Raw genomic sequence first — 26,543 nt, 5'->3', positions numbered from 1 at the left:
TCCTGATAAGCTGAGCTCTGCTTCAAAGCACTCAGCAGATCCAAGTCGGAGGAATTTCAATACTTTCAACCAGCAGGAGGGCAGCTCAGGTGAGGGGAGGCCAAAGAAAATCCAGAAACTTCCACAGAGAGAGAAAATAAAAGCTTCGGTCATCGTGTGAAAACCAAAAAACCTGTGGATCCAAGTCAATGATTAAAAGAGGTCAACTCTGTGAAATGTTTATTGCTATGCAATTCCTTCAATCAAAGGAAATAAAACAAGATCATATCTCTTTATAAATAGATCTACACGTCTTTCATTTACAGAGTATTTACAGTCATAAAAGACAAACAGCAGTCAGGAGCCGAACACCGCGTCTCCTCCGGGCGACAAAACCCCAGAGGAGCTGCAAGTTCCAGCTGGAAGCCCGATTCACAGATCCAATAAATACATCAATAAATACAACGTTTTCAATAAATACACCTCACTATGCAAGGATTCACATTTTCAATCATCAAACTGGTCGCCATGGAGACGACCATCAGAAACCAGCAGCTACATGAGAGCTAAGGACCAGCAGGCAGAGAGTAAGGCTACCAAAGATCTGCCTTTCCAGTGCAGGTTCCACGCTCTGCTCCGAGAACGTGCAGAAAATAAACGGCAGCTGCAGACGGAGCGGACATTTGTGGGTCACGTCAGGATGAGCGGACAAAGAGAAGGAAAAACCAGGCGGTGAATTACAGAAAATATGTCGAATTTTAGAAAACACTTTTGAAACTCTTGAAAGAAAAATTGAGAAAAAACAAAATCTAAATTAAAACTGTAGACAGAGGACTGAAAGTGAAAAGGAACAAACAACAGATGAAAATGTAAAACTGCAGCTGTTACTAATAAACATTTTTACTTGGTAACAGTTTTAATTTTTTGTTTAGTATTTCCTCACATTTATATATCTTTTCAAAACGTATTTTTTCTTTAAAATTTCGATATTTCTTTAAAGTTAATAATCTGTAATTTTGAGTTTTTTTTCAATTGTACAAATTTTTTGTCGTATTTTAATTTTTTGAAGTTTAATATTTTGTTTTTTAGTTTAGGAATTTTTTATATCCACAATTTTTGTTCAATGTCACTTTTTTTTACAGTTTAATTGATTTTTTAAATTAATTTATTTTTTCTAATGTACACTTTTTTTCTAATTGACAATTATTTTTTCTTCAAATTTATATATATTTAATTGATTTTAACTTTGTTTTTCTTGTCAAACTAACATTTTTTCACTCCCAAGTTTTCTGGATTTTCTTTCAGGTTTACAATGTTTGCTTTCAAACTTTCATTTTCTTTCTTTTTTTTTTAATTTACAGCCTGGTTTTTCTTTTCACTTTTTTGCTGATGCTTATTCATCCCCATAGACGTTCTCTATGAATGGATTTTCCATTTCAGCTGTTGTGAACTAAGAAAATACGAGCAGCTTGGGTAGGGGCCCCTAGCCACGTGGCCCCTACCCATGTGGGGCCTCTAGCCATGTGGGGCCCCCAGCCGTGTGGGGCCCCTAGCCGTGTGGGTCTCGATCTCAGTTTCAGTGCTGTTTCAGGTTAAGGACCAATCGAGATTCAAACATGACCGGCTTCATGGATCACTGCTACACATCAGACATGTTTGCTAAAGCTTTAGTAGAAACCTTAGATTCCATAGGAACTGTACTCAGCACAAGTTACTTCTGTATCACACTGATAAATATTTTTTCTCGTCGTTTTAATTTGCTTGCCATATTTGCGCTGTTGACCCGGGACCAGAGTCACAAATGTTGTTTCACCTTTGTGGTGAAATGACAATGAATAACTCTTGAATCTTTGTACAGTTAGCTTCATGCTACCTTTAGCATGCTACCTTTAGCATGGCGGTAAGCGTGTGATTTAGCAACATCCATCTGCAGCTTCCAACTGATTTTGCTGAGTCGCCTAAATAGATTGTTAAATAAAATGTTTTAACTGTGAAAGTTATTTAAAACGTTACGCGCCGTGTGACGAGCTGCTGCATATGCAGGCTTCTGCGGCGCCACCAAGGAGAAACCTGGTCGGACAGGCACACGGAGACGCTTCGTCTTGTAAACAAAGTTTTTCAAAGATCTTTGTAATCATTCTTTTGAAAACTGAACAGGTTCACTGTGCTGCAAAACTTTGTCAAAACTGCTCGGTTAACTTTCAGTTAAACTTTATAAAAGACATGGAAAACTGTCACTGTTTGATCAACTGGACTCACAATATTAAGTCACCAATTAGCAAAGTGCTACTGGGAACTTCCTGGTTAACCAGCACTCTGGAAATCCACTCACAAATGTTAAATAAACTCTGAAAATATCTTTCTTTACAATAACTGGTCATTTGCAGTAGCTTATGTAGCTGTCTCTTAAAATATACATCTGTCACCATCTTCAATAAAATAATTCCCCTTCACATTGCAGCGTATGTGGGAATCAACGAGGTAACATCTTCAGACTCCCACAGAGCCCGAGGAGTCCCGCCACTTTGGGTTGATTTTGATCATTTAAGTCCATTTAACCACAAACAAGTTAATCCTCAAGTTCCAAGAGAAAAGCATATTTACATAAATGTTGAAGACATTTCATTTTTACCAAGAATATTAACAGAACCCTGCTTGGAATTTCATACGTAAACCAGGAGAGGAAATAAACTTTTCATCACTGTATCCATTTAATTTGAGCGTTTTCTCCCTCTCAAAAAATTAATAACTTCTTCAATATTTCTCAAGATTAAATATTAAAAACCTACATTTTGGTCTCCAGAGATTACTTGACTTCTAATGTGAGCATAAGAGGTAAATATTCATCACCAAAAATTCAATGTATGAAATAACGGACAAAAACATTCAAAATGAAACTACTTTTTTTTTGGAATAACAGAAAATAAATTTATATTTTAAAAAAAATCACTAAGAAATATTTATAATAGATAATAGTATGAACCCTCTGACTATATTCTACTTATCCTTTTCTACGGAGGGCTGTTATTTTTATATTCCACGTAAGTTTTTTAACAAAGGATAAAGGCAGATTTTCACTTAGATATTCCCAATATATACTTAAATACAGTACTTAATTAGAAAGTATACAAAAAATATTATATTTATAATTTTTTATATATATGTATAAATAAAATTATGGTGCAGGTTTGTTCTTGGGATGTTAGCTCTAAGGCTAGCATGCTTCCTTCTTAGCTGAAGTAACAAAAATGTTCGCCACAACCCAATTACTGTGTGTGTGTGTATATATATATATATGTGTATATACATGTATATACATACACACATGATTTATGTTCCCTTTCGCTTGCCATAAATTAAGCTAGAAAGGAAGCATGCTAACATTAGCTAGCATCACAACAGTAAATCTGTGCTATTATTTTACACCTCAGCGTGAATTCTATTTATTATTGGATACTTTTTAGGATCAAACTACAATAATCTACTCTAATGTGCTTCTATATTGAAGATTTCCAAATAAAGTTTACTTTATTCTATAATAGCAACCAAGAGACGAAAAAAGTTAGCCGAGGCCATGTCGCCGTGTGGGGAAAAAAAAGTGTCTGTCACATCCAGTTTGTGCACATCGTCAGCTTGACCTTGAACCTTAAATTAACGATTTAAAAACAGGAGCTTTGGCCAAATAACAGCTGATAATTTCCTAGGGATTTCAGGATTCTGCAATTTACCGAGTGGAGCGGACACCCGCAAAACTGCAGTGTCCTCCATAATAATGTTTAACACAAAGAAAAGGTGCGTTACAATTATCCGTTTCAACTCATTATTAAATAAAGGACACAAGAAATGCCTAAGCATAAAAGAACTAGAGGTTACAGAATTTGGCTATTTAAATTGTGTCCCTCATTCCTGAAAAACAAAACAAAAAAAGGTTTTGGTCTGATGTTAAATGCATCCCTCATAGATAAAATAAAAAACATACATCAAAAGCTCCCACTGAAGAGTTTTTCGTTGTTGTTTTGAAGAAAACTCATTTCACATTTCTAATACTCGCTAAACCTGCAGATTCAGTTTGGTATCACTTCTAACCTGTCTCCATGTGTCAGTAGCACAGTGTCGCAGTAATCTAAGGTCCAGTTTGATGGCCTTTCGTCTCTGCTCCACGCTCCTCGCCATGAGAGGAAACGCCGCGTGGAAGACTCGAGAAAGAGCACCCGTGCGTCCTGTCGGACAAACACCGCTTGTTTTTAAGAAATAAAAGAAAACAAATATATATAAAAAAACAACTGCATTCAAAGACACATTACTCAACATAAATGTTCACATTGCACTCTTGAAAAATAAAATATTGGAAAACATATTTCCTTCTGGAGGTAGGTCAGGACAACCAGCACGACTCAAACGTCGATGCAGTTCCCTCATAATGCTGCCTTCAACCCCACATCACCAGTGCTGCAGGTTCTCGTCCCTCCAGTCCAAACTCAACCACTAGCATTAGAAAAAAATGAATACAGGAAATATCTGAATTATTTACATTTTCTGGAATTAATGAAGAACTGAGCTTTTTTTAAAGCCATTGAAACCTTTCATAATCATCCTGTTTGGTCTTCGAGTGTAAAAATGGCTTTGCATGCTGCTTGACATCAACTGTCAGCAACAGGCAGAATTATCCGTTAATCCTGAGTTGTCATATAATCCAGACCGTACCCGGCTGCACCTGTCTCTGCCTTTTTCATTTTTATAAAAGTAAAAATATCAACACAGTCGATTGAATTATAAAACTGTCAGCAGTTTCAATGCATCTATTTCACAAAGCTATTTATTCAGCACCACGGTTTGTTTTGAAATGATCTGATGTGGACCATCGGGCTCCGCCTCCAAACTCTTGTCTCCGCCCATTTTCTGATAACATTCCAAATTCAGGATTAGAACTGAATTGGGTTTCCTGAAATCTAAGAGCAGTCGTTTGGACTGAAGCGGCTTCACAAACCTGCAGCCCCAGTGATGCGTTCGGTTCCACGTGGCATTCCTGAAGCCACAGTGAGTCTGGTCCGTTTGCTGGTTTGTGAATGTGTCCAACTGTGAGGCCTCGGTTCTGAAGAACACACAATCTCTGACAAAAAGAGACCTACCTGAACGCATTCTTACAGTAAATTAAACCATTGTGGTTTACTTTATAACTTTGGAAGTTTCGCTCTTTGGACAAAAGAAGAAAAAAAAAAGAAAAGAAAAAAAAAAAGTCTCAAACTTTTCAACTGCAAAACTGTTTTTCCTGTAAAACTCACATCATTTAAATAATGAATACAGTTTTTTGTTCCTGCTGTGGTTTTGATGCATCGTCTTCCAAAATGCATTGGAGGTGAAAGAAACTGCGCTTGTTGCTTAAAACGTATAAATTGTTTTTCAGCTCAATTCTTTGCGAGCTCCTCGACATATAAACGATTCTTGTTTTCCAAATGCACATGTCTAGCAGGAACAGTTTTACATGTTAATTTCACACGGTGAAAAGTAGATTAATGCTAAACATGCAGGATGCAGTACTGCATATGACCACAGAGGGCAGCGTTTTGGTTGGATTTGAATTTAAAATGTCTATATTCTGGCTTGACGACATAAACTGAATTCCATTCAGCTCTGTGTTTTTTGCAGAGGGAGAAAGAGGAGGGGCCATTTTCAAGAGGAGCTTAGACCTCCACCAGCCCCACCGCCAGTGGGTGGAGTTTCTCGTCTGCACTTTGTCTCAGCTCCTATTATCGTGTTTGTATTTGTGTTGGTTTGGAAGCATGCAGGACAGACTGGGTGATGGTCTCTGGTCCTTCGCGTCCCTCAGAAAAAATTCGGGATTACACAGGAGGCGTTTTGCTAGATGGTACTCTCTGTGTGGGCGTGACCGATGGAGTGGATGTGTTGGTGTGGTTGGGTGTAGCTGGGCTGACGGGGGCCTGCACAGTTGTGCTGCTCACTGAGCAGAGTGGTGGTCTCTCCTGCAGTGTTTTCCGGCCCCTCAGAGGGCGGGGAGAGCTGGGAGACGGTTAGAGTTGGACTTGGAGCAGAAGATGCTGACTTTGCCAAAGAGGGGGAGGTCTGGGAGAGGGGACTGTGGTTGTTGGAAATGGGCGTGGTTTGGGGCTGGCTTGGGGAGCGGCTGGAGGAGCTTTGGGTGGAGCGACTGTTTGGTGGCGTTGGCTGCGAGTTGGATGACTGGTGCTTTACAGGAGGCGTGGCCAGAGGCAGCGGAGTGCTCAACCCGGGCGGCGTGACGGGAGGCAAAGAGAGGGATGTGTCCAGCCTTGTGCGGCTGCCCTCCGGAGACTGAGGCATGCTGTCCAGGCGGGACGCCAGGAGGCCATTCTGATAGTGAGCCCGTATGACCTGAGGAGGGGCGGAGACAAGCAAACAATCCCAACGTCCGTTCAGCACAAGCAGCAAAACAAACTCATAACTTTGTCTCCTTTAAATGTAGAAAACAGAAGTAAAATGATAACAAACAATAGTATGTATGTAAAGTTTTACGCTGATGATACTCTCCTGTTTTTAATAAAGTTATTATGGGGGTCACTTTCTAAAAAAAAAAAAAAGTAGGATTACGGATATTTTAAGGCTGTAAAACTCCTTTTTTAACCACTTTCAAGACTTTTCTCAGACAGAAGTGAATCATTGTAAGAAATAAGGTTTAATACTTTGCAGACTTTGTCTAATTTTTGACTGTAAACAAGGGACAACCATATAAGAAGCCAACAGAGTATTTTCCGATTTTGGAGAACATCTCCCCCTAAGAAGGAGAAACTTCCAGCAGAACATGACGTGAAATAAATCTGAGGGTGACATGAGGATTAATGAGGATTAATCATTTCATGTTACTAATCCTTTACATTGTAGTATTTAAATCTGAAGCAATAATTGACTAAAAGGTTTTGAATAACTATTAACCAAAGCATTTATGAATTTGACTCCAGACTGATCTGACCAGTCAGGGTAAGGTTCTGGAATCTTGTCCAGAATTGGTTTGTTGAACGCAGGTACCTTCACATACTGAAGGTCAGTGAGGGCTCGAACGCTGAAGTCCGGGATGTACTGGAAGGGGGTTCCCGGTATCTGGGGCTGGCTCCCGCTGATGGAGCCGCTCTCCTGAGCACGCTCTGTGCAGCTCAGAGAAGCGGAGCGGTTCAAGTTCCCTCCGTGTGACGGAGAACGAAACTCTGAGGAACGGCAAGAAAGCAAAGTCAGGAAAACACAAACAGGAAAAGAACTGTTCAAATGAAACCAGATGAGGAAAAAAAACAAGGAAAGTGCAGATGTAGAGAGAAAAGTGATGAAGGCCACGGCAACACAAACACAAAAAGCATCAGCGTCACACAACGGCTGATGGTGCAGACATGGTCTGCCATGCGATGAGGCAGTTTGAAACTTCTCTTGGTTGCACCAGATCCACCCATCCTCAGAGGATGGACCTCTCCGGTTGGCTGATGAAAGTCACGGTTTTCCGTCTGGAGGGTTGGGGAGTGTCCATGATTAGGGATCAGGGGACGAGATCATGGGGGCAGATGAAGGAGAAGGCTTTGGCCTGAAGGAATAGTTCACCATTTTTAAGGACATATGCTGGCTCACTTGGTTTTATCATTGCAGGCCACATGTGAACTTTCAAAACTGAACCAGGACTTTTCCTGTTAGGTTCATGCCCAGCTGATCCCCTTGGCTTTTGAGGAAGGTGCACAAACTTATTTAAAAGGGTCAAAAACGGATGACAAAAAACATCCTGCCGCTACACTGAGACAAAAAAGGGTGACCAACATACATGCAGACGGTTTGAAGTCTTAAAGTGATTTTATGTGAATGCAAAATTATTTTGGTTCTTTGAAGCATGTTTATAATCGAAAGTTCCAATAAAATATAAAAAAACTGAAAACATCAGAAAAGAGTCATTTTTCTGATGTGCTAGCATGCTAGCATTAGCATTAGAATGGTGGCATTAGCATGCTTATGATAGGATTAGTCTGCTACTAGCATTAGCACAGTAGTATTAGAATGCTGATCCTAGCATTAGTGCATGATAGCTTCATAAGCGTACTAGCATTAGTTCGCTAATGTTAGCATAGCGTGGTCCTCTGGTACTAATATAATATCTATAGAACATCTGTTCGCTAAAAGCATTAGCGTGTTAATGCTAGCTTTAGAACGCTAATAGCTTTAGCATGCTAATGCTAACATTAGCATATGAAATTGACAAGATAATCTAAATGTTAAATCGCTGACGAGGTCCTGACGGACAGAACTCCATGTGGGTTCTTTCGGGATCAACCTGAGCTGGGACTGTTAGCGGCAGAAAGGGGATTTCTCAAAACCACAGTCAGATCTCACTTGACCTAACTTGGGATTATTCAATTTAAAATTACTTTTAGTTTCTCAAAACCACTAAAGACATTTTTAGATTTCAGATCACCACATGTGTTCAGATCCTTTGAGGTGTCTGAAAGCGACATTCAGAGGAGAACGGACACTGGAAAAGGGGCAACGCGCTCAACCACGTCTGTCTCCACACTCCAATTTACTGATCGTTCTGATCGCGGTCACGATAACTCTGTGCAGGTCACAATGCCTCAACGCTTTGACGTCAACTATGTAACCTCCCCTCCCCTACACGTGTGAGCCGGCCTGGAGCAGCTCCACAGACTTTTTCCATGTTTGGTTGAGTCTACTTTGGATTAGATGTTCTTCCTCTTCTTCTTCTCCTCTACCGATATAACTTGACCCTCACATCCCTTCCTCTGTTCTGTTTCTCAGTTTGCTGCAACGCTCTTCTGTCTGAAGCCGGTTTTCAGCTTTATATTTATTATCAAGTGATCAGCACAAACAGGGTCAATATACAGTCCACAGGATTTGGGGCTTTCAAACCCGCTTTGAACAAACCCTCCTCACAGAAATGATGTGACAAGAAGAGGACGCAGTCACAGATTTTATTATACCACAAGAAAAATAAAAAAAAGATTTCATCAAAGATGTTGGCAGATTCAGTCCCGCCGCCCTGGACACGCCAGATCTAGATAACCAGGGTGGGGACTGGTTACTCCTTGATTGGGAGACCGCTGTTAGTTACTGCAGAACATGGGGGCGCCCTCTGATGTTTCTGTGTGCCAGTCCCAAGTCCAGGTTAATATAGAGGGTCAGGTAAGGAAAAGCCAGGCCAAGTCACATGTGCACATCGTGATGCCTTCAGGGCCCTCATGTCATTCTCACGGAGACCAAAAGAGCACATTCAGTAAAATGTGGAACTATTCAGTTAACCAGAGACCCAGGCTCAGATTCACCACGCCCTTCTCCAGGTAAAGACCGACATGAGGCATCTGTCCTGGGATCAGTGGTTAAATGAGGAGGCAGTTTGTGAGGGTCAGGAAGCACAGGGTGCTGTGTCATCAGCAGAGTCCCATCCAGCAAGTTCTCACTTACACTGCAGTACCTAAAGGAGACAGCGGGGGGCAGCTTTTCTCGTTAGTCAAGTGTGGATCACAATTAAAAAAATGTATTTTTTGTTTTTTAATGAGTTTTTACAAATTTTAAACGTGAAATTAATTATTAATTTTCTTTAACCCTTTAACATCAGAGCTGTCACCGGTGACGGCAAAATAATAAATTCTATTTGACTCACCGTAACTCTTCAACTTTTTACACAATTAACGTAAACCAGCGGGCTTACATTAATTGTGTAATTTGATTTTTTGTCATGAAGACAAACATAATTTTACGTTCCTATTTTTAATTGTAAAATAATGTAACACTTAAATTTTGACTGTGTTTGACTGCTACTGTGCTTAGCGAACAGCCAAGTGTCATGTACTTTAAAATATAGATTTTAAGTGGTTTATAGTTAATTGAATTGTAAAACAAATAATTAAAATGTTTTTTACCAATTGTTTCTAAAGAATGTTTATTTTCTAATAGATATCGTCATTTATGAGGCGGTTTGTATTTGCTCCAAACTGTTTTTTCATTAGTTAAAATCTCAGATTGGATCGGAAATGTGTCTGTTTCTGTGTAAACGTGGGACTCGCTGGAACAGGACTTCAAGATGAAAGAAAAGAAAATGAAGGAGAAAATATTGTGGGGGGAAAATAGACCCTGCCCCCCTGTCCTCTCACCTATGTGAGAGTTTATTTACCTGGAAAACGAGAGAAAAGAGAAAACCTCTTTAGAGAGAGGCGTCGTGGAGGGGGGGACGTCACTGACGGGGACAGGGGGGGGGTGACGGCTGAGAGAGAGGGGGGGGGGGCAAAAAAAAGTCAGCTGATTATTATTGATCGTCTTTTCATTGATTTGTTTTCCTTTTTTTAAAAACCAGAGGCACGAAATCGGTTTCTACTTTCAACATAGACTGTATATGTGAACTGGACTGAGTGGCCCCTCCCCCATGGCGTTCAAACAGGAAGTTACAATAAAATCCCATAGACTCCTATAGAGAAATAAACAGATTCTTCAGTCATTCTATTGGTCAGAATATCTGTTCTGGCTTTGATACCTTTTTTTTAAATACATGTTTCTATTTTTTATGATATTTTCTCAGTAGTTCAAATTATAAACTGACCAATCAGATGCCTCAATAAAAGTAGGTGGAGCCTGCTGGCCCCCACGTCTAGGTGTAACCTGCTTTCAGGTGGTAGGAGCTTAGGCCTTCCAGCAAGATCACTCCTGATTGGTGAAAGTGGTTGGTTGCCATAGAAACGTCGACTCGGACCGATCGCTGCTTATTGATGACGTCCGGCTCCAACATGGCGGCATATGTGTCGCCAAAAGAAAGCAACTGAATTGACTTTATTTGGTTGGAGCTAGAAGTAAAACCATTTTCTATGGGGGGCGAGGGGGTCGCTCAGTCCAGTTCTCGCATACAGTCATTGGTTTTTACCTCAGAGACACCAAGAAAGCAGGACAACTACAGATTTCAATAGCAAGAAACTTTGACTTCTTATCGTCACCAAAGAAGCTGAACGATTCAGATTACAAGAAAAACTGAGGAGTGGATGAGTCAGTTGACGACATAAGAAGCAGAGTTCAATCAAATGTATCATTAGAAAAGGTGACACCAGCCCAGAACCACCTCCACCCACACCTCCACCTCTCACAAACACAAGCTAATCTGTCAGAAAACAACAATCACAACAAGGGAGAAATCCACAGATGACCCAGAGGAACGTCCGTCTGCACGACTCAGATGAGGAAACAGAAATGAAAGTGAACAAGGAGGCAGAAGTTCTCCAGAACAGACTTCAGATATTATTTTAAATATCTAAGCTTTCATCTGCATTTGGTTTATCTTTAGTGAGGAGTGAAAGAGCCTCCTGGAGGAGGTGAAATGTCCTACATGATGAAAGACAAACATCAGGTGAATGAATTGGACCCGCTCCCTTGGTGGAATAAGAATCTGCACAGACTTCAGTACAAATATTTTCTTTTTTTGACTCCCAAACCGTCTGTTAAAAATGAAAGATTTAAAGTGGATTTGCCACCCCCCTAAGTGGCTTTGCCGTCCCTTTTGACCCCACCCCCCCTTATTGGCATAACCCTTCACTCTCCCCCTACTTCACCTAGTCCCCTAGTCAGAGCTGCACGGGATAAATTAATTAAAAAAAAACATTTTGTGTGGTTTTATTTACATAGCAACCATTTGATTTTTTGGTCACCTGGGGGTGACAAACAGGTCGATGTCATTTTTAGGAGAATCTGAAAAAGAACAATTTTGGATTTCCATAGCAACAGAGGTTTTTTAGGCCAATCATGCATTCCTAATATACTCATATTGTACGTCATGTCGTTTGGTTGATATAAAGCCAACGATCCATGTATTACATTTTCACCATATTCCGGTAAAAAATGTGTGAGAAACAGGGGAACGCCACTTTTTGCAAGCTCGCCATGCAAAAGCCGTAAAAAATCTACAGAACATTAAAACCGACACCTTTTCCCCAGTGCTTGCTAAAATTTTTAGAAGGTGAAAGTAAAGCTAAAGGTATTTTCTTTTTTTTTTAATTCAAGAAGGCGGCCTCTCCCTGAGGTCAAAGGTCAACAGAACTCAGGTTGTGGTTGTAGACTTTTTCAAACTAAAGTTTTCTTTTCCTATATTGTTGGAAAATGTTAAAAATCCCTGAATTTTACAATCTTTTCCTTATGGGGGGGAGGGGCTTTAATGCTGTTGCCGAGTCATCACAGCAACAGCAGACAAACTGCTGAGTCGCATTTTTAGATGCTGCTGTGGAGTCAGGACAGCGTTTCTGTCAGCTTTTAATCTGGAAAAAAGAATGATGCAGCTCCAAAATAAAAGCATGTTGCTGAGAATTAATAGCTTTTATATTTTAGACCAGGGGACCCCAATTCCAGGCCTTGAGGGCCGGTGTCCTACATGTTTTCCAACCATCCTGCCATTGAGGCTCCTCATTGGCTGAACACACCTGATCCAGTTAATCAGCAGCAAATCAGGCAGGGTTTCTGAAAAACCAGCAGGACACCGGCCCTCCAGGCCTGGATTTGGTGACCCCTGTCACCAAATCCCTGACCCCTGACCCCTGACAATCAGGTTTGCAAAAGTTACAATATTTTGTTTGTTGTGGAAGTGGCGCCACCTTTTGTGGTAGGCACCTCATTGCAGTACATTTTAAACTTTAAAAAAAATAGGTTTTAAAAAAAATAGCTACATCCAAAAACATTTCTTTATCTAAATTGAGGTCATTTCTTCCTCGATTCTTCTGTCATGTTTCTTTTTATTTGAATTTCAACTGAACCTTTTTCATTTCATGTTTCATGCCACTAAATAAGCCAAAGAGGAGAAGTTTCATAGTGGAAAGATACTTTAAAGTTTGTTTGTTATTTTTAAATTTCAAAATGGCTCAGTTTGACCCAGAAGATAGCAGGAGAGTTAAACCATTTTAGATTTGTTGTTTTTATTCTTCAAGACTTCTTTTTTCAAATGCAATTATTTTTAAAAGGATCTCCAGATTAAGATTAACAATAAAATATTTGATAACGAATTCAAACTGATTCTCTTTTCTCCTGGTTTGAACGTTTCCTTTGATTCGGGAGCAGATCTCAATGGTCGGATTAAGCGGCCATCACACAAATCCACTCAGCGGCCTGCCTGGTCACCGGAGGCGAAACGGTTAACCAATCTGGAAACTCCACCGGAGAATCTGCCAGAGGTCAACTCAAGCCTCCATCTTCCAGCAAACTTTGTTTAAAAAATTCACTTCTTTCTTTGCTCAGAGGAACAAAAGCAAAGATGCAGCACCAAACTCAGAAGTCTGACCATTTCCCAGAGTGCTTCACTCTGACCGGACCTGTAGGAACAGGAAGCTGCGCGGGAATCGAACCCGTTCGGCTGCTTCCTCTCAGTTCACCGGCAGACGTTCCTGAGGACACTAAGAGCTTCCAAATTTGGACTAAGCCTCTTGGCTTTTGTCCTGACGGTTTGACCGGCAGCTGACTGACGCAGCGCTTCGTCGAAGAGCGTCAGCAGCTCGGAGGAAGCCAGGCGCACTAATCCTTTCAGAATAAAAGTACCTCATGAGCTCAAACACAAAAAACAAAACCAAGACTCGTCCAGGAGGTCAAGAAAGAAGCAGAAGAAAGAAGTGCAGGCCTCACAAAAGGTCAAGGGTCATGAAGACGGATACATATGACAAATGGGTGGGGCAAACCAGAAAACAACACACCCCCAAATCCACAGGAAACTGAGGACATTTTCTGAACAACGTTGCCCTCCAACGCTGAGCGGCAACGACTCCGAGAGCGACCAGGAGCCTCAAAGACGCATGGTGCGTGTTTTCACGCTGCCGTCTCCGTCCTGACACGACCTGAGGGACGTTCGATTATCCACGTTCATGAAAAACGACTCTCATAAGCAGCTTTGATCGGCCAATCAGGAGACAGGGACGGAGAAAGAAAACGATGCGGTGGTGATCACGCTCTGCTGGAACCAGGAAGACTTTTCTGACCTGGATCTCATCACGTGTGTGCACGTGCCTCACTCACGGATGTGCAACTCCAGGCCTCCAGGGCCACAGTGTCTGCATGATTTCCAGATATCCGAGCTGATGACCGATTACCTGGTCCAGGTGTGTCCAGCCGAATGGAACATGCCAGGGTGGGGGACGTTGGGCCCTGGAGTTGCCCATTCCTGGGTTAAACGCTAACACACTTTTTTCTGGACTTCCAGAACTCGAGGCTGAAAAACTTTTTCAGATCAGAATTTTTAGACCAACGGTCCTAAATTGGCTCCGGATCCAATCAGGTGCTCGCACATCCTCTTTGAATCTTTCCGTTTTTAAGACCCCCTCATGGCGTGAGGCCAACAGGACCTCCTTCATCGCCTCCTCGGCAGCAGAAGGCGGAGCCTCACAACAGGGGGCGGAGCCTCAGAGCAGCACATTTGTTAGCATGTCTGACCCTGTCAGAGGCTCTTAAACGTCTCTGAAAGGAACAAAGAGGGCGGAGTCACCGCATCCACACCTCCAAAACTAAACAGAGGATCAGTAAGACTCCTGCAGCACCCCGGTGTCATGGCGCACAGCAGGCGTCTGAGGCGCCAGGAAATCCCCCCAAAAGATCCGCATGGAACCAGCGAAGGAACCAAAAGCCGGAGCTTCCCTCCGGCGCCGGTCGGTTTGATCAAAGTGCCGAACAGCTCATGAACACACCTGATACCTGGATGTTCAGCTGCCCCACAAACAAACGCTCGGTTCAGAGAGGAACTGTGGTGTTCTGGTCCATGTGGACCAGAAGTTCTGCTGCACCGCGACATGTTGGAGCCGGTTCCCTTAACCTTCATCCTCACAGTAATCCCTGATGGTCTGCATGGAATTATATCCCATAATATTATTTCCCGGAAGGTTTTCCTGCAGTAACAGGTGAATTTCCAGAACCTCAACGTTCAACCAAGAGTCCAGCAGGAAGAGGAAGCCGGGGGAGCGTGCACGTGGTCGTGTCGTGTGTCTTCTCACCCAGCGACGGCGTGCTCAGCGCCATGACTCCGTAGTAAGAGAACGGACCCGTTTCAAATTTCATGTTCTCGTTTCCAGCCTCCACCTCAACCCGACCCTGAAAAACACAAAACATTTTCTGTCAGGTTCACACGTCCCACAGTGAAGGAGGAAGAGGAGGGAGGAAGAGGATGGAGGAAGAGGAGGGAGGAAGAGGAGGGAGGAAGAGGAGGGAGGAGTCATGCAGCAGTTTCATTTCTAAAGCTCACTTTCTGCTTCAACTACTGTTAGGATGAAAACCTGGAAAACAGTTTGACCCGATTAGCCGTGGAGTTCTGCAGGGCTCCATCACAGGACCCTGTGTTTTTAAACCATCTGGCTGGGAGTTTGGTCATCTCAGTCACTCACCGGTCTTCTGACCTAAACGAATCCCTGAACCTTTTTCCTTAAAGTCCATCACACCTTTCTACGCTGACCTTCAGTTAAAGCCTGAGATTCCAGCCGCGTGTCCTGTGGTCGGTCACACAATCACTTCGCCATCCCATAAATAATACATTCTGAGAGTGGCGCTCCAGAGGAGGGATCAGTGTCTCCTTACCTCCAGCACCGGCGTGTAGTAACCCTCCACCACGCTGTCTGAGGACTGTCATTGACAACGTGAGCTCCGTTTAAGTCTCAGTCCCAGCGGTCAGCAGGGAGCCAGAACTCACACCTCAGCTGGAGCGAGGCGTAAGGACGCTCAGGTTGCGTCTCTGCAGACACTTTATCTACACCTCAGGTGTTATCATCTTCATCATCGTGAACTTCTCTCATTTTTTCCCCCTCCCTATCCCCCCTTTAACCTTTGACCTCCTAGTTGGTCACCCCATCCCCCGCTTTCAGACACCTGCTGCACTCAATCTACAAGAAAATAATGCAGTTTGAGAAAGATTGTATTTCTGACATAGAAATGATGCTGGGCGGGGCCACAAGCTCCGTGCTCCGCCCCCTTCTGATGCAGACAAACAGATCCGTGAACGCCCTCGTTTCCCTGGTCTGATCTGGAATCTGGATCTAGACTGGATAGCTACAATATTACTGCCGTTTTTGGGGTGTGAGGGGCTGTAAGCTAGCAGGAGACTGTGTAAACAAAGAGATGATGGGAAATGAGCACAGGCTCACTACCACCCACAACTCAGAGGAGAATTTCTGACAAAATCCTGCCACTCTGCAGAAACTATGTCCCAGAAAACGACACAGGTTTAGATTTTGGCTAAAAATAGCGTCATCATAATGAAAAGACTTTGAAAATAGATCAAAAGATGATCAAAGTGGATCTTTAAGTAACTTCTGTCTCTGATGTTTTCAGAAGAGACCGCCCCCTGCCCTGATTGGCTGACGCGGACCCTCCCACAAGCACATCTGTAAATGCCCACGAGGGTCTGGGATGTTAAAAACAACGAGTTGGTGTTCAGACAGGAAAGTGACACAAAACCTGTTTTAGTTGGAAAAACACAGAGCTAGCTAGTTTACACCAGAAACAAACGTAAAATGGATTCAATGACAGATGTGGACGATTGATTAGTGATTCCTTCTAGGAGCTACTTTGATTAGTAATTATTCAGAGTGGGTTTGATTGGCTGATGCGTAGACTTTTACTGTACTTCCTGACACCAAGTCGCCCGTTTTTGGAGCGATGTTCTCCGGTCAAAGCCCTCGTCCCATCCAGGCTTCATCTCACCGATCAGAACCCTATAAAGATATTGATCCAGCGTATCTACAGGCAAAAGTTCAGGGTTCAAACTCGTCTTTTGTCTAGAATCGCTACACATGGATTGAATTACTTTGTTTTTATTCTTTTTTTCAGCAAACAATACAATACCAAAAAAAAAAAACCAAAGAAAACTAAACAAACAAACAAAAACCCTGCAGATTTTACAATTAAATGTTTAAGTTGAGGTTGATTTGTCTATATACCGTTGAAATAATCAATAAATGATTGTCATCTTTCATAAGAAAGGTGTTCTTGCTGTCTCAGTGAAACTTTAATATTTTCTAAATTTAAATATTGCATTATGTTTCTTACCAAATGAAGATGTGTTGGGGGAAATTTCTTTTCCAATTAAATAGGATTAGATGCCTAATCAATAGGGTAACTTAAGACATATTTGTGTTTACTGATTAAACATATTCCAGCAGTTGGAACGCCGAATAATCTATTGGGTCCAATGGGAGTTTAACCTTAAATATTAGAGACAATTTTTCAAATATTTCTGTCCAATAGGGAATGATTCTGTTGCAGTCCCAAATGTCCACAACGTTCACATGAAGGGTCCACTCCGGGGAACATTCTGGATCATTTTTTCCTGGACAGGTGCAGCCTGTGAAGCATTTTGAACTGGATGAAGCCACGTCTGCTGCTGAGCCTTTATCCACTGTTGAGTCCAAACTCCAGGCTTCTTTCAGACGATCCAATGTAGCCGTGCATTTAATATTTGAATGATTATGATATATTGTAGAAATAGAGTTCTTTTTCAATGGACCTTTTGAGTAAAATCTTATCCATAACATCTTCCTCTGGTTGACTGGGGAAGGAGGGAAAAATTGCCCTAATAAGGTCGCCAATCTGCAAATATTTGAAAAAGTCTTTGTTATCAATGTTACATTTTTGTTTTAATTGGTCAAATGTAGAGAAGGTCTTATTTATGAACAAATCTGCAGCTAAGTGGATTCCTTTAGAGCCCCATTGTTTAAATGCATCGTGTGACAGTAATTTGTTAGCTTGGTTGTCGGTAAATGGCATTTGTACTGAACAAAAATTCCATTTAAAATATTTTCATATCTGGGACCAAATTTTAAGGGAGTGAGATACTATTTTGTTCTGGCAGTTTAAACGTAGAAAGATCTGATGTAGAATATAGCAGCGACTTTACTGTATTGGGGAAGAAAGCTTGATTTCCCAACCGTTCCCAGTCAGGTCCGGTTCTTCCGTCCCAGACGGACATACATCGAATATTACAGGACCAATAATACAGATTAACTACAAAACTTTTTTAATTCTGGCCGTTTTTTTTGTTCCAAATAAATGATGAAATTATTTTTAAAAACAACTTGTTGTGAATTATGATCGGGATGCTTTGGAAAAGAAATACATATTTTAGCAATACATTCATTCTAACTATCTTTATACGACCAGATGTGTAGATTACTTAGTCGCTTAAATTGTTTGTCTGTTTATTGATAGAGGTTTAAAAAATTGTTTAAAAAGTCCAGATATATTTTTTGTTATGTTAATTCCAAGGTATCTAAAGTTATTTGAAACATCAAAAGGAAAAGATGTCAGTATATTCAAGTTTGTACTGCTGAAATCTATGGGAAACAATATGCTCTTTGACATTTTAATCTTGTATCCTGATATGTCGCCAACTTGAACAAATGATGTTTGTTTGTACTGACGCGTTGGGATCAGCATAAAGTAACTTTATCATAGAGATATACTTAGGGCCAAAGCCAAACAAGACAGGGTTGAAAAGAGGGAATCCCATTCAACCCTGTCAAATGCTTTTTCTGCGTTCGATGAGAGTAACACCTCCAGCCCTTTGTTTTTAGGGCTACAGGTGTAAATTATGTTAAACAACCTTCTGATATTAAAAAAACATTTGTCTATCTTTAATAAATCTAGTTTGGTCTGGAGACACAACAGTTGGAAGAACGGTTTCCAAAAGTCTAGCTAGTATTTTATTGTCTACATTTAAAATCATCATACGTACAATTATACGTGGAAAAAGTGAGAAAAGTTGTGGTTCATTATACGACTTATTCACAGATGAACTAGACGCGTTAAACCACGGAAGAGGGAGGTAGAAATGAACCACACAGAGAACACGTAAGCCTGCGCTTCACTGATCTATTTGGACATTTGGAGCACCGAGCAGAAACGACATGGCATCAGCACCATGGTCAGCTCCCGCCACGGGCCCCGGCAACTCTACTGACCCGCATCAAGGGGGGTCCCCGCCGAGGCACCCGACCCCCTGCCTGGACGAGCCAGATAGGGGGAGCGGGAGACCCCCACTCCCAACAGACAGGTGGGAAGTGAAAGACCGGCTGATTTATATTCCCGTTACAAAATACGGCAATCCTGCATGAACCGCGACTGATTATTGTCCTGTTTATTTGGAGATTCATTGGAGATTCATGTGTCAATGACGTCATTTGAACACGGTATGTGCGCTGTACATGCGATATAAAAGGTATAACATCGGTGGTTTGTGCGTGAAACGCCTGTTAGACACGCGTGGAACGGCCGTAGAAAGACACAAAAGTCACACACAACTATGAAGGACTTACGAAATAATAAAACTACATAAAATACGCCTAAATCGCGTAACCGACTAAAAATTTTAACGGCTGAAAACTGAATTCACGTGAAGACCTGCCGGCTAAAACTCTCCATGGACATCTGACGAACAATGAAGGCGTGAATCACGACAGACTGACATTTCATACGTGTGACACGCCCTCCAGCTGAGGTTCTGCTGTGTTCTGGTGGGCTCACACAGGGAGTCCTGCTGAGCAGTGACATCACGAGCTGAAGGCAGCGGGACGTTCTCACCTGCAGGATGAGGATGAAATAGTCCACCGGTTTGCCTCGCTGGTACAGGAAGTGCTGCGGCGACCGCTTGTCGCTTTCGTTGAACTTCAGCTCCTGGATCACGTCGGGGTGACGGAGGATCCGCAGCAAGACCTTCTCCTTGATCTGGAACGGGCTGAACAGGTTCACCTCTGACGGAGTCACAGGGAGACAGTAATCAGATTACTTTCCTTTGGAATATGAGGTTTGTTGGCGCCAGTCGCCCACCCGTGGCCAGGAAACGATGCGCCGCCAGCATGAGCTGAGGAGAGATCTTCAACTTGATGTCGTGTTTGAAGGCGGAGAAGTCGCGCTTGTTCTTGTTGGAGTCCACCTTCTTGTTGTTTCTGTTGTCCGCTGCAGAAAACACAGGTGGGCGGGGCTTATCAGTCACATGAAATCCGGTTTTCTATAATGAACCAAACTCAGTTCTGCTGCTCATTAAAAGGATTCCTGGAATCAAGACACAGAATTTTCCAAAAAAGGAAGGATTTATTTTCAAGAATAAAATGTAACTAAATCATTTTGTTCCGTCTTTGGTTCCATAGTTATGTTATATATTCATCTAAACATACAGTAAATGTAGCAGTAATTGTAATTAATATTTTTTAAGGATCCTTAATTGATTTACTTTAATGTATTACTACATTTTTCCTGTTTTACCCAATTTTTTAAATTGTGTTTTTTCTATTGTAAAGCTTTTTTGTTTTTCATTTTTAAGTTTTATTTCTTTATATATGATTGAGAACAATGTTTTCACAAAATTGATCAGTTTACTTACAAGAAGCAACATCTGTTTGTTTTTTGTAAAACTGAAGTAAAAGATTTAGTAAAATATTTCACCAAACTCATTTCGTTTTGGAGTTAGACGTCTTAAACTGAACTAATATTTGATGAAATGTTTCCAGAACCACCAATGAAATCAACTCACGACTTGAATTTCCTCAAATCTTTTTGCGACTTTCGGCAGAGACGGTCACCACGAACGCTTCGTTGGTTTTTCGGTTTCGTTTCTACAGATTTTTCTCCAAAATCCCACCAAACCTTCTTGAATGAGAAAACAGACTCCAGCTCCGACTCACTGTACAGGTCGGACTCGTCCAGGATCTCCGACTTGATGATCTCCTCGATGACGTCCTCCAGCGTGACCAATCCCAGCACCTCGTAGAACGGGTCCCCCTCCCCCTCGTTGTTCACCTTCTGGACGATGGCCAGGTGGGATTTACCTGAGGAAGACGAGAGGTCAAATTCAAAACGTCCTGCTGTCTGCGATGGGGGCGGGGCTTTGCCACAGCTCCACCCTTCCCTCACCGCCTTCATCAAATCCCCCCCCCCCCGTGTGGATATCATTTAACTGTTTTTAAGGGGACTCTAATGCAGCCCAGACGGCGCTAAGAGCTTTGGAATAAGACCAGACGGAGGAGCTGCCAGACGGAGATAAAGAAAGGAGATAATGAGGCGGGGGGCGGGGCTTAAACACATCCCTGCCCTCACAACCTGCGGCGGCCTGAAGAATGTGAAAACCATGCCCACTTTCTTCTGACAGCTGGAACACAAACAAAGGATGAAAAGGTCCCAAAATAGAATGTAGATGCAAAAACAGTTTGGATTCAACCAAAGCAGAAAATGTTTTAGTTCTTTTCACGTCCTTGATGCTCCACAGAGACGGAGAAAACGCATCATCGATCAGATCAGATCAGATCCGTTTGATCAGTTTTAACACCTTCATGATTTAGAGAGAAGCTGCTGGGGTCAGATCAGACCCAGACGGAGGTCTTTGGCATCAACTGGACTCGTCGTGTTTGGAGGAACAGGAATGCAGCCGATGACCCCAAGAACCCCATCCCCACTGTCGAGCATGGAGGTGGAAACATTATGGTTTGGGGAGGGGGGGGTCTGCACAGGGCTACTTCACCATTGGGATGGGAGGATGGGCGCAGCCATGTAACATCACATCCTGAGTGAGAACCTCCGAAAAGCAAACAGATGTGTAGAAATTCAAAGGTGGATTCTGTTGTCAAATGAACCGACCGTGATGGTGACGGACGGACCACCTGTGTTTAAGTGGGAACGCCTACAAAACATTCTCCTGTAACTGGAGTAACATCTCCAAGCAGGTAAACTTCTAAAGTCTTCATATGATTTTACACCAACTATGAAGCACGATGGAGGAAGGTGAGTGATGTGGGCTTTGCTTTACTGCCAGGAATCAACAAAACAGCTGTGAAGAAGGACAGAAGTCCGTCTGTAGGAACCAAAGTCCTCTGCTCCTGACGCCGCCGCTTCTAAACGGTTCCTGCAGCTCCAGATGACTTCAGAGAAGCTGGCCACGCCCACAACGACCAGCTGAGAGTGAAGAACCACGCTGAAACACGTCAAAGTCAGAACCAACATCTGCACGACATTCGTTAGCGTCTCCATGTCTGTTGTGGTGATCCTTCCAACCTGAAGGATGAGATGCCGAGTCAGCAGCTGACGACTGAAACGGCCCACGAGGGTCAGAATGACCCTGTTGCCGGGCAGAATACACAGCTGATCAAACTGTGTGATGTCATCATCTCTAGACCCTTTCATGTGTGGAACCCATTTTAGTCCCAGATTCTGAACTTCATGAAACTCAAACTGTGATTATTAAAAACTTTTTAAAAGTGGAGCATAAGGGAGAGACGTCCAAGTCTGCTGAGTCCTAAACCAACGGATGAATGTTCTAAACCGAAGTTCTTAGATCAGAAAGCAATTTTTGTTTTTAGGTTGTGAAGGTCTTTTCCAATGAGCCAGATGTTAACTAAACCAAGATGTAGGAACCTCATGAGGGTGCAGAACACTTTGATGTTAGACACAGCTGAAAGACTTCAGGAGGTTCTACGTACCAAGAAATGGAGAGAGGAACCAGAGATGAACCCCAGAAGAACCAAACAAGAACCACAGAAGAACCAGAGATGAACCAAAGAAGAACCAAAGAAGACAAATTGCTTTCTTCTTCTGTTTGATGATTCGCCATGGCAGTGATGACATCATCAGGTGAGGAGGTTCCTGCAGTAATCTCCGTCACACAGCAGTTGATTCACAGATTATTCAAATGAGGGGCGGGGGTGGGGGGTGGGGTCATCTGCAGCAGTCGTCAGATTACATCCATCACTGATGCAGCCAATGATGCGCTGACGGTGTCCTGCTGCAACCCGGCGGCACTGAATTCCCGCCGAGTCAGCAGGAATCCACGCTGAGTCATGCTACTGACCTCAATGTCAGGATCTCACATTAAAAAAGAAATAAAATCAGCATTTATTAGTCGATGAAACAAAAGCATCGTAAAATAGCTGAAGCTGAAAAGTAATTTCAACAAAATGATCCATAAGGTTTGGTACCGGAATGCACCGAACCGCAAGAACCAGAACACATCAACTGCATAGATGTTGTCCTGGATACCTGATGGGGGTCTGGTGGTGAATGGTGGTAGTAGTATGGTGGTATGGTGGTGTGGTGGTGGTAGTATGGTGGTGAATGGTGGTGGCAGTATGGTGGTATGGTGGTGGTAGTATGGTGGTGGTAGTATGGTGGTGTGGTGGTGGTAGTATGGTGGTGGTAGTATGGTGGTATGGTGGTGGTAGTATGGTGGTATGGTGGTGGTAGTATGGTGGTGTGGTGGTGGTAGTATGGTGGTATGGTGGTGGTAGTATGGTGGTATGGTGGTGGTAGTATGGTGGTCTGGTGGTGGTAGTATGGTGGTGTGGTGGTGGTAGTATGGTGGTATGGTGGTGGTAGTATGGTGGTGTGGTGGTGGTAGTATGGTGGTATGGTGGTGGTAGTATGGTGGTATGGTGGTGGTAGTATGGTGGTATGGTGGTGGTAGTATGGTGGTGTGGTGGTGGTAGTATGGTGGTATGGTGGTGGTAGTATGGTGGTATGGTGGTGGTAGTATGGTGGTGTGGTGGTGGTAGTATGGTAGTGTGGTGGTGGTAGTATGGTGGTATGGTGGTGGTAGTATGGTGGTATGGTGGTGGTATTATGGTGGTGTGGTGGTGGTAGTATGGTGGTATGGTGGTGGTAGTCTGGTGGTGTGGTGGTGGTAGTATGGTGGTGTGGTGGTGGTAGTATGGTGGTGTGGTGGTGGTAGTATGGTGGTGTGGTGGTGGTAGTATGGTGGTGTGGTGGTGGTAGTATGGTGGTGTGGTGGTGGTAGTATGGTGGTGTGGTGGTGGTAGTATGGTGGTCTGGTGGTGGTAGTATGGTGGTCTGGTGGTGGTAGTATGGTGGTATGGCAGTAATAATAATAATAATAATGGATTGGATTTTTTTGCGCTTTTCCAGACGCTCAAAGCGCTTACATTGTGTCCATTATTCATTCACTCCTCATTCATTCTTGGTGATGGTAGCTATGGTTGTAGCCACAGCTGCCCTGGGGCAAACTGACAGAGGCGTGGGTGCCAGTTCGCGCCTACGGCCCCTCTGACCATCACCGGGATTATTCATACACACACCAGTGGAGCTACACTGGAGGCAAGGAGGGTGAAGTGTCTTGCCCAAGGACACAGCGACATTTTGGCTGGTGGGAGTGGGAATCGAACCGCCGACCCTTCGATCATTGGACGACCCGCTCAACCGCCTGAGCCACTGTGGCAGTATGGTGGTGTGGTGGTAGTAGTATGGTGGTCTGGCAGTGGCAGTATGGTGGTGGTAGTATGGTGGAGTGGTGGCAGACTGACCTTTCTTGAACTCCTCCAGCATGGCGTCCAGCTTGGTGTCGTGGAACACGAAGTGCACCGGGTGGTTGTAGAACTTGGTGATGGTCTTCAGGTTGGTGCAGTCGTCCGGGTCCACGAAGGCCAGGTCCTTGACGTAGAGGATGTCCACGATGTTGGTGCGCTCCTCGTCGTACACGGGGATGCGCGTGTAGCCGCTCTCCATGATCTCGGACATGGTGTTGAAGTCCAGCACGGCGTCCGCCTGGATCATGAAGCAGTTGGCCAGCGGCGTCATGACGTCCTCCACGGTCTTGGAGCGCAGCTCCAGCGCCCCCTGGATCATGTTGAGCTCCTCCTTGTCCAGGTCGTTGTAGGGCTCCGTCACCCTCAGCATCCCCACCAGCTTCTCCCGGTTGTAGACGGTTCCGATCTCCTGGCCCAGCAGAACGTCCAGCAGCTTGCTGACGGGGAAGGACAGCGGGAAGGTGAGCAGCATGAAGAACTTGGTGACCATGATGGTGTTGGCCCCCACGGCCAGCCCGTGGCGGGAGCACAGCGCCTGGGGGACGATCTCCCCAAAGATGACGATGCCGACGGTGGAGGCGACCACGGCGCCCAGCCCGGAGCCGATCAGGTCGTCCAGGAGGATGGTGAGGGTGGTGTTGACCAGCACGTTCCCCAGCAGCAGCGAGCACAGCAGGTAGTTGCCTTTGCTGCGGATGGGCTCGATCTTGCGCGCGTACCGCTTCTCCTTGTCGGTGCCGCAGCTCTGGACGATGCGCAGCTCCATGGGGTCCAGCGCCATCAGGCCCAGGTTCAGCCCGCTGAACATGCCGGACAGCACCAGCAGGCCGCAGATCAGGATGACCTGCAGCCACAGCGGCAGCATCGACTTCTTCTCCTCCAGCACCAGCACCCTGCCGTCGCTGCCCCCCAGCAGCTCCCAGCGGCCGCCGTCCGCGCTGGGGGTGCACAGCGCGTACTCCTTCTGCGCCTCGCTCTTGCGCAGCGCCTTGACGTGCACGCGCAGCACCCCCGTGGTGCCGCGGCCGCTCACGTTCATGAAGCTCCCGACCACGATGTCCTTGGTGAAGTCCGCGCAGGTTCTGTCCTGGGTGTCCGTCATGCCGCTGCCCCCCCGGGCCGCCTCCTCCGCCTCCGCCTCCGCCCCTCCGCCGCTGTCCACGATCTCCGTGAAGCGGATCTGCGTCCACGCGCCCGCGTGGAGCTGCACGCCGTAGAAGCGGAGCTGCACGGAGCTGTGCTCGGTCACCTGGATGACGCCGTCCTCAGTGGTGCTGGCCGGCTTGTCGCTGCGCTCGAACCGCATCCCGAGCACTTGCGTCCCGCCGCCGGAACCGGGCGCGGCCGCCGCGGTCTCCGCGCGCCCGCCGGCCGCGCCCCACAGGCAGACGATGACGGTCAGAGCGTACCCGTGCTGCCCGCTCCATTCTGCCGCCATGTTTGTTTCTCTGCGCCCTGCCAGCTGACGTCACCTTCTCACGTCCGAGCGGCTCCGCCCCCTTCGGCCCCTAGCCGCGCGCACACCCCCTCCCGTTAGCACCGCCCACCTCACAGCCGCAGGTGAAGTGAGGCACGCGGCTCTGCGGCGGCGGGCACGCGCGTGCGCACAACCACCACACCTCTCTGCTGCGAGGTTCTGCGGCACGCGGCGGGATGCACGCGGTCCCTCATCCAGCTGTTATGTAAACAAAGCCTCTGGAGCAGGAAGGGACATGCGTACTGCAGTCAGGAGGATGATAAAGATTGTTTCCATTAAGGTCTTTTTTTTTAACCGCTCCTGAGGTTCGTGACGTCATGAAGCCAATCATGTGCGGGCTGGTCCTGCAGCGGCCCTCGGCGGTCACGCAGGTTCACCCTGATGGTCCGCAGAGGAAAGCGGTGTCCCGCAAAACGGAAAACCCAAAACTCACTGCAAAAAAAAAAAAAAAAAAAAAACTCGAAATGTATCAGAAATATCCAGAACATAAAGATCTTTGAGTTTTGGAACAAATGAATTTCTTCCTGAGCCGCTCAGTGGTGCAGTGGGTAGCGCTCTTGTCTCACAGCGATTCAAGTCCCGGCTGGGGGCCCTGAACCAGAACACCAATGGGGGCCTTTCTTGTGTGGAGTTAGCGTGTTCTCCCTGCGCATGCGTGGGTTTTCTCCGGCTTCCTCCCATCGTCCAAAAACATGCTTCATAGGTTCATAGGTTCCTCTAAATTGCCCCTAAGTGTGATGTGTGTGATGTGAGAGTGCATGGGTGTGTGATTGTGGCCCTGCGACAGACTGGAGACCTGTCCAGGACGTCCCCCC

The 26,543-nt window shown here is 44.6% G+C and overlaps 1 protein-coding gene across 3 annotated transcripts; it reads right to left on the bottom strand.

Annotated features, from left to right (window-relative positions):
* Positions 1 to 1,285: 1,285 nt before the first annotated feature.
* On the bottom strand, positions 1,286 to 26,469 carry LOC101158782 (metal transporter CNNM4). 3 transcript variants are annotated; one of them, XM_023960622.1, is made up of 8 exons: positions 24,249 to 26,467; positions 20,628 to 20,771; positions 19,774 to 19,902; positions 19,528 to 19,697; positions 14,955 to 15,051; positions 10,130 to 10,219; positions 7,000 to 7,175; positions 1,286 to 6,348 (listed from the first exon to the last, which is right to left on the bottom strand). In XM_023960622.1, exons 1-8 carry the CDS (start codon positions 25,687 to 25,689, stop codon positions 5,839 to 5,841), a joined length of 2,757 nt encoding a protein of 918 aa, XP_023816390.1. In that variant the 5' UTR covers positions 25,690 to 26,467; the 3' UTR covers positions 1,286 to 5,838. The 3 variants fall into 3 exon arrangements, with proteins under 3 accessions (XP_023816390.1, XP_023816391.1, XP_023816392.1); XM_023960624.1 differs by having other exon boundaries at positions 6,098 to 6,348; positions 7,010 to 7,175; positions 24,249 to 26,469; XM_023960623.1 differs by lacking the exon at positions 10,130 to 10,219 and having other exon boundaries at positions 24,249 to 26,466.
* Positions 26,470 to 26,543: the final 74 nt, after the last annotated feature.

Source organism: Oryzias latipes, chromosome 12 (assembly GCF_002234675.1).
Source record: "Oryzias latipes chromosome 12, ASM223467v1".
NCBI classification, from domain to species: Eukaryota; Metazoa; Chordata; class Actinopteri; order Beloniformes; family Adrianichthyidae; genus Oryzias; species Oryzias latipes.
This window is presented reverse-complemented; position numbering and strand designations above follow the sequence as displayed.